The sequence below is a fragment of the Rattus rattus genome, chromosome 1, assembly GCF_011064425.1.
Source record: "Rattus rattus isolate New Zealand chromosome 1, Rrattus_CSIRO_v1, whole genome shotgun sequence".
Taxonomy (NCBI): Eukaryota; Metazoa; Chordata; class Mammalia; order Rodentia; family Muridae; genus Rattus; species Rattus rattus.
In genome coordinates, this window is record NC_046154.1 from 129,120,076 (window position 1) to 129,128,631 (window position 8,556).

General features: G+C 37.2%; 1 protein-coding gene across 2 annotated transcripts in view; it reads left to right on the top strand.

Annotated features, from left to right (window-relative positions):
* Lrrc69 (leucine rich repeat containing 69) overlaps positions 1–7,932 on the top strand; it is a 128,505-nt gene extending 120,573 nt beyond the window's left edge. The window contains exon 8 of one of the 2 annotated variants that reach the window (XM_032905631.1): positions 7,755–7,932. In XM_032905631.1, coding sequence (XP_032761522.1) covers positions 7,755–7,814 — 60 coding nt within the window. In that variant the 3' untranslated portion in view covers positions 7,815–7,932. The remainder of the gene's footprint in view (positions 1–7,754) is intronic. The other variant, XM_032905623.1, reaches the window with a different exon arrangement.
* The last annotated feature ends 624 nt before the right edge of the window (positions 7,933–8,556 follow it).

Genomic DNA, 8,556 nt, shown 5'->3' on the forward strand with positions numbered 1-8,556 from the left:
ATTTACATTTAAAATGTTATCCCCTTCACCCCTCTCCTATACCTCCCCTGTCTCTCTGAGGGTGCTTCCCCACCCATCCACTCCCTCCTCAATGCGCTGGTGTTTCCTACACTGGGGAAACAAGCCTTCACAGGACCAAGAGCTTTTCCTTCTATTAATGCTGGACAGTGCCATCCTCTGCTACATATGCAGCTGGAGCCATGGGTCCCTCCATGTGTTCCCTTTGGCTGGTGGTTTAATCCCTGGGAGCTCTGAGGTGTCTGGTTCATTGATATTGTAGTTCTCCCTGCGGTGTTGCATATGGTTCAGCTCCTTCAGTCCTTTCTCTAACTCCTCCATTGGGGTCCCCTTGTTCAGTCCAATGGTTAGCTGCAACCATCCTCATCTGTAGTAGCAGGGCTCTGGCAGTCTTCGTGTTTTTCAAATTCAAATTTCACTAGGTATTGTGTATTTTACGTGATCTGAAAATGATCATGTATTTTCTATTTTAACCTTAACTATTTTCTAATTAATCTCAGAAGTTTAAGAAAATCTCATTTTTTCCCTGCTCCGTCTCTCTCTGTCCTCTGTTGTTTCTCCTTGTCCACGCAAGCCAACTGCCAATCACGAGCATACCGCCAATAGGACATTCTTGATGCTCTTTTTCCTTCTTCTTGTGTCCCCAGCATCGCTCCCTCATCACCCATGTGCTTGCCGCGTTTTCCCTGTTTTCTTTGTATTTGAAATAACAATTATAGACGTCTGTCTTAAAAATCCTCCAGCTTCATTACATTCATGGAAACAAGTCATTATGTTTTAGCACTCATTTCTCTTCAGCCAAAAGAGGTCTATTTTCTTTACCCATTACACTGTAAAACTGCTTCCCTCAAGATCCCTTAGCAACTTTCTAGTCGTTAAATTCCATGCTTCTTTAATCATCCATCTTTTCTACTCCCTCCCTTTTTGAAATTCTCCATATCAAAGCCCTTATTAATATCATTTCTCTTGGTAATACTTCTCATGGCTTCATCATCCTTTTCTTGGGAGTGATTGTAAGGTTTCCAGGTTCTCTCATAAGAGTATCATCAAAAACCAAGCCATATGGTCACACTCCTCATTAACATTCTCTGATTGCAAATAGTTTGCTATGAGACTGAGTCTCTGTTCATGAACTTCTCGACTCCTTTTGGTTTTTAATCTGATTGTATTATCAACTGAATGAATAAGTGTCTTCAAGAGACCTAGAGATTAACAGAAAAGGGATTATATTCCATTCTTCCTAGCTTGTTTTCTTGAAATGAGCAACCTCAGACTGAAAAAAAAAATACATTCTCATGTTAGGATTAGCCATCCCTTCCTGGATTACATGCACACTTATTAGATAAACTACCACCACCCTGCTGATACTTGTCAGTGCGGGTCAACCTGCTCTGAGATAACTTTATTCAGGATTCTGATATAGTCACTTTTATTCTATTCTCATTTTGGAGCATTTTTTATTGAATATATGGACCGGAATGTAGGAAAGTTAATGCTTACATTGAACCATATTCTTAAGTTCAAGTATCAACTCTTTGAGGGTCAGTTTAGAATTGGAGTTCTTAGCCTTAGGTTTTAATTACTCTTCAGATCTCCCCTGTGTTAAATTTACTAAACTATAATGTCTCTTCATTCTTGGGACTTCTGTAGACTTGGGTACTCTATAGAAGTTCATAGATAGCTTATATGTTATAAAACATTCTGATCATTCTGAATATGAATAAAGCAGCCAATCAGAACAATAGCTTCAAATATAAGAATATTCATAGTCTAGGATATATCAAGAGTAATAATATTTAGTTAAGTTGAATTTTTCTTTGAGCACAGGTTAGTAGATGGCCAACACAATTCTCTGTTGGCATCCAGAAGGATTGGCAGATGTCTGAACAATGGGCTACTGAACATATACATTTTTTTTCTCATGTTGACACAAGTCTCAAAGTGCATTAGCCTGCCATTTTCCCTGAACGGATAAAGACTCATAATTGTTAAAAGTGATTTATAGACTAGATGAACGAGAATATTTCTGCTAAGGCAATTGTTTAAATTAAAACAATCAGAACAATAACTGTAAATTCACACTACTCCTGTGGTCACTCCTCCTAATTCCCATGCAGACACCTTTAATAGGTTTATGCAGATTTTTTAACTGACCATGAGTGATTGTTTTAGAATTCATTGAAATCATATATTTCAGATTTCCATATTAAGAACAAATTCATTTGCATTGACACAGATGGAAATATTTGGGATGTCATTAATTTCAGGGACTAAGTAGATAAATTTACAGAAAATTACAAACTAGGTAAGATTGTTTACCCGAGGGCTGGAGAGATGGCTCAGCAGTTAAGAGCACTGACTGCTCTTCCAGAGGTCCTGAGTTCAAATCCCAGCAACCACATGGTGGCTCACAACCATCTGTAATGAGATCTGATGCCCTCTTCTGGTGTGGTCTGAAGACAGCTACAGTGTACTTATATATAATAAATAAATAAATCTTTAAAAAATACAATATTCTCTTCTGGGAGCCGAGGTTCTCTGGCAATGATGATTGGTTGGGGTTACTTGGTATGACCGCATGCACAATGTGAAGTGTGCCTGTTTGTGTAAAACTAAAAAAAAAAAAAAGGCTTCAGGGAATTTACACAAAAAAAAAAAACATAGGTGAGGTTTGCATACATTACATGTTAAAAGAAAAAAGATTGTTCACCCTAGAAGAAGGAAATACTTCTTTCTAATTGAATAATAATGGTAAATAAGACATTTATGGTATTATGTGTTTACGTATTAATATTAAAGGCACATTAAAATCTCATTTTGAAACTGCTGAAAGTCTCAGACATCATTCAAATTATCTTAGCAAACAGTGAAAGAAATGTGATAGGTAACAATTAGAATTTATCAGTGCCTTTGCCATATGCCAACCATTGTCTTTGGTGCCCACTTATCTCAATGTTCCTTTCAAAGACCTTGAGAAGTTGGCATTTAGTTTTAGCTTTGCTTGCCAAAGCTGTACAAGTTGATAGTGTGGCTCCATAACATACCACTTTAAATATTTCTTTTCCGTATGCTCCTCTGACAAATGAACAGCGATGTTTCCTGTGGGTTGATTTATTGCCTAAGCAGATGAATCTTCACTACCAGTAAATAGATGGGATATTGCAATCAACATTGCTGCTTACATACAGTGAAAACTTTGAAATTTTTGGAGTAAATTTCAGTTGTGCCATTAATTAATGAGGGAACTAAAATATCTGGCGCTTTACCTATTTGCTATTTCATTGATTGAAATGAATAAAATTCTTTTTTCAAGGTTTAAAAGTCCTTGAGTGCATTGATTTTTTTTTTGTTGAACTTAAAATGCCTTGAGGATGTTTCTATATTTTAAAACATCATTCACTTATTATTGTTTTAATTTTGCATAAATGTGTATGTGCTTCTGTAAGTTAATGTACATGAAGGTGCCTGTGGAGGTCAGAACAGGGTCCCCTGGAGCTGTCATTATGGGTATCATAAGAAGCTTCAAGTATGTGCTGGGAAATACAACTGGATCCTTTGGAAGAGCAGTGCATGCTTGTAACTGCGAATGAACCTTCCCAGCCTGCTCCACCCTGTGAACTTAGATAACGACTATAACTGTGCATGTTCCCTTTTTATATCACGTTTGTCTCACTGTCCCCCAGTTTGACTTCTGTAGACAAGTATGAGTTGCTGAGAAGTTCTGCTTATTGGTTTAAGTATCATTTGGGGAATTAGCTCATACCTGATTTATGTTGACAATTGTGGAATCGAAATCATCAAGAAAAAACAAGCTCAGAAGAAAAAAGAAATACATTTTGTGATGTTAGGGTCTCAGTAAAGTCTAGCTGTAATGCTAGAACCATTTACTAAATAACCAACTAGTCTAGAAAGCTATACATCCCGAAACTCTAAGTCAACACACAGAGGTAGAAGGTAAGACTACTCAAAAGATGGATTTGTTGTAAAATTTGATCCAGAAAAACCTCTTTGGATCAAGGGAAAAATAGCTGCCAAAAATGGCATCATTCAGAGTGGTTCATTGGCACTGGGGCTCTAGCAATTTATTTATAAGGGAGTAATAAATAAGGGTTTAAAACTTACACCAAGACTTTCCTCAGTGATATCTGTAGTAATAAAAATCTCGGTAACTAGATTGTTCATTTCTAGAGAGAAGTGCATCTCCGAGCAAGAGGCTATTGATGCTGTAGCAAAGGCTTCTGATGAATTACTAGATATACACATAGTGGACCATGGTGCCCAAGCTATGCAAAGTAAAAACATTTTCAAAAAGGAATAAGGGTAGCATATGAAAATTGAAATTAGTGGTATAAGTATGGAACACATTTTCTTATTCAGTACTTCTTTGTTCTTTCAGAAATGTATTTTATGACCATTATTTGATGATTTAGTAATCAGGAAAATGAAGAAAAATATTGGCGAAAGTAAATAGTTACTGGAATTCTTATCTAAGCATCATCCCTTTGTATTTTTCACTTACCTTGACCCAAAGAGTACAGACCATTAAGTTTTCAAGTCAAACCAGGAGCTTTAGCTCTAAATGTTTGTTTTTATTGATTGATTGATTGCAATACTGAATGTTGAATCTAGTGCCTCACAGGTACTGAGCAAAGAGTCTATCACTAAGCTGTATCCACAGGTCTCTTTTTACGTTTCTATTTTGAGAAAAGGTCTATCTCAATAAATTGTCTAGGCTGGATATCAATTTGTCATCCTCCCGTTTTAGTCTCTCAATAACTAGGGATTAGAATCTTACACCACCAGGCCTGCCTTGAACTTTGCTTTTGACACTGAGACCTAGTGCTATATGTATATAAGAGAATGATTTGGTCAGGGTCAACTCTGTAAGTCACCTTTTCGTCTCCAGATGCAGCTATTCATGCTGGAAGGAGGAATCATAAGAATTTAATGTCCCAGTTCTTAGCACTGCCTCATATCTGCTATGTTAAACTCAAATCATCTTCCAGAAAGCTGTGAAAATGATAACTATGTTGTTTGAGTCCTCTTAATTAGGGCTGGCCACTAGGTGCTATTTCAAGTTCCTGTGCTAATGAGGCAAGATTCATATTGATTTTGAATTTTCCTTAAACGTAAGTCAAAACACTATCGACAAAGTGGAAGTGAATTTATGTTGGGGAACTGATCCTTGTGAAAAATACAAGATTTTTGGAGTATTTTTGTCTAGTTCCTTTTGAGTAATACTAAGTTCTAAATAATATTTTTTTTTCATGATTACTGTTCATTCCAAATGGAGGATATGTGTCGAAGTAGAGTCAATGAAGTGATCAGAGAAATTTTACTCTCTTTTTTCTGTATTAAAGTTATATGACAGTATACTTGATTTGATATGAATCCTTAAGATTCATTTTAGACAGTATAAAAACATATTTGATCATTCTCAATTTCTTCCAAAGAAATTTTATCATAAATTATAGTGGCTTTTTTTTATTTTGCATGTAGTGACTGGAGAAGGATGTCAGATGTCCTGATTTATACAGGGTCTGTCCTTGAACTTGAAGCTAAAACCTCAGTAATCTTCCTAATTTTCCCTTCCTATAGCACCAGGGTTATAACCACAATTGTCACATAAAATAAAATTATGGCAGAATGAAAAATTAAGATAAACGAACAGGTTGGAAAGTTCTTCTTAATCAAAGACGGCTAGTTAAGTGTGTCAGGGGTCATTCTTGTTATCAGTCTTGTGCATTGTTGGTGGGCTCAATGTTGGACTGGCTGGTTATAAGAAAACATTGCAGAATTCAGGATTGCAATTTGCTTACATGTGTCATGGGATTTAGGAAATGACTCACTCCTAGGAAAGATCAAGAACTATTTTTCAGAAATTGCAGCATTGAATGAATTGGGCAGGAAGGTGAGAGTCTATAATATAGTACAGAAGTTAGAATAAAAAGCAAGGGGTAGAACTCTTAAATAGTGGATCTTGGCTTACCAATTAAGAAAAAAATGTTCTAATAGGTCCAAAAATTGGAAGAGGTTGTTTTTCTAGGCTTGTTAATTTAAGTATTAGACAAATTAAAACTGAACTTAAAGGGTCACACCAATCTGTCTGAAGTTTGCATTAGTTAGAAGATGGTACCGTGTATAATTGACGTAATGAAAGCTCGCTCTGTATGTGGATGCATCTCAATGCTGGCCCTCTGGTTTGGTGAACAGAGGAAAACTTTCATCTCTGCTTCCTCTTTCTCTAGCCAATCGAGCCTTGTGCTCCGTCTTTTTATTAGAAATATTGAATACCCACCTCATGTAGTAGTCATGAGTTACAGACTGCTGTGACCCATGCTTTGTGAGTCTATAATTCCAGTATAACTTGGATGGATAGCTCTCAATGCTTTTGGTGTTCTGTCCCTGCACAGGTGAGGCATCATGCTGAAATCAAAAGTTATGTGTCAACCTTCACTCATGTCTGTCAGGGAATGTGATCCAGTCTATAGCCAACTTAATATTTCCCGGAAGACTCTGACTTCACTCAAGCCTGGCCCAGTTCCCTTATACGCCATAACCTCCTTGAATGCTATCAATGCCAACCCCCCAACTCTGTGAAGTCTCAAGCCAGGAGGGATGCTACATCACTGTGCCTTCTCCCTCTGTACACGTCCCATTCAGTTATTTCTTAGATTTTGAAAGGGCATGGAAGAATTGAGCAAGCAAAATCAAAATCTCTCCCTATTTTTTCCCCTACAACCTCCACTTGTTTTCTCCCTGCATACTACCTTTGTTCATTTAGAGCACAGTGTGGCAATTATGCTGGCCAGGCTAAGTGATCCTTGAGCCATTTCAGGAGGACTATTGCTTTCTTAAGTATCTAGTGGATGACACATCTGTAGTTTCTTCTAGTAGATCATAAGGGAAAAACAAAGAAAATGGTAGGAATAAGCCCTACTCACAAAGAATTTACAATTTGAGTGGGTCAGAAGAAAATTGTAAAGCCAGAAAAAAAAATCATGAAAATCACGTTAGCTCTATATCTGGGAAGGCTACCTGAATACTAATCCTATAGCATGAACAGAGTGCTAGTGATCCAGGAAAGTGTTCATGGAAGATGTAGATTTTCATAAATATTTCAAAGATGTGATGTCAGCATGAGGCAGGTCATTAACTGTTTCTTGCTGGAACACAAGTGTTTGGGCAGGATGGGATGAATTTACCCTTGGTGGTAATGAAATTCCCCGTTCCTGAGCGTCCAACTCTTTCTGCGTGACTCCATTATTATTTTTTTTAAAAAGATTTATTTATTTATTTTGTAGATGAGTACACTGTAGCTGTCTTCAGACACACCAGAAGAGGGCATCAGATCTCATTACAGATGGTTGTGAGCCACCATGTGGTTGCTGGGATTTGAACTCAGGACCTCTGGAAGAGCAGTCGGTGCTCTTAACCACTGAGCCATCTCTCCAGCCTGTGACTCCATTATTAATTTACCTTTTTTCCTGAGAGAATGTTAGTTATACCATTTCCTACTTCCTTCGTTAAATATCTCCTAAAGCACAGGCAATGCCTACTCTCTCTTTCCTCTCGTCTCCTCAGTGATTGATTAATGCACACTTGTTGTTATAATCTAGTGGGGAGCAGCAGGTGGGACAGGAGAACTACACTGCTTTCGTTAATAGATTTGAGTTTAACATTTGAGATTACAGGAATTTAGACATGTTAACGATATCATCCAAATGATGTTTTAGGAAGAAGAGCTCTCCTGTTGGTCCATATCTGAAGTGGAAGACAGTCAGAAAACCTTTTGATGTCTATAGGTGTTCGCTGGACATTGAAGGCTGAGATGGTCCATGTGGGTGGTATACATTATTGAACATCAAAGTGCCTTCAGTCACTGGAACTTTCAAATAAATGTTATTAATCTTAAACTTTATGGGTTGGCCTAGTCATTTTGAGAATTTCACGTGTGTGAAGAAACTCCTCATAAAGCTTTCTTTGTTTGGCGTTACTGATTATAAATCAGACTGATATTGTGCTGTGGAGTGAGGTTTTGGCAGGCTTTAAATAATGTGGCTTCACACGGAATTGGAAAAAAAAGGAAGTTGAACTCCAGAATTAAACTTTAGGATTTTTAGGAAAAATTTATTCTCTTAGGAACTGTCTGATGAGTCATCCAATTTTTCTTCCCATTCTTTTGCAGCCTAGGTTTGAATTTATCATCTAGAATTATTTTTTAATTTCATGTTTATCCTAAGAAAGTAATTCACAATGAATGTATACATAATTCTTGACCTCTGGGCACATATACCGAGTAGAGTTCATGTAACAAAGGGAGAGATAGCCACTCATGAAGGAAAACCAGCCTGCATTTCATATTTTATAGATTTGCATTTATCTTCTCAGGTATTTTATATAAGTTGAAAATGGTACCATTTGCAGCACCGTCTCTGATTGAGATCCTCTCCTCTCCTTCTCCCTCTCTTTGCTTTGCTAGGGAGTGAACCAAGGTCCTCATGCATGGTAGGCAGAAACTATTCCACTGAGCTTTGC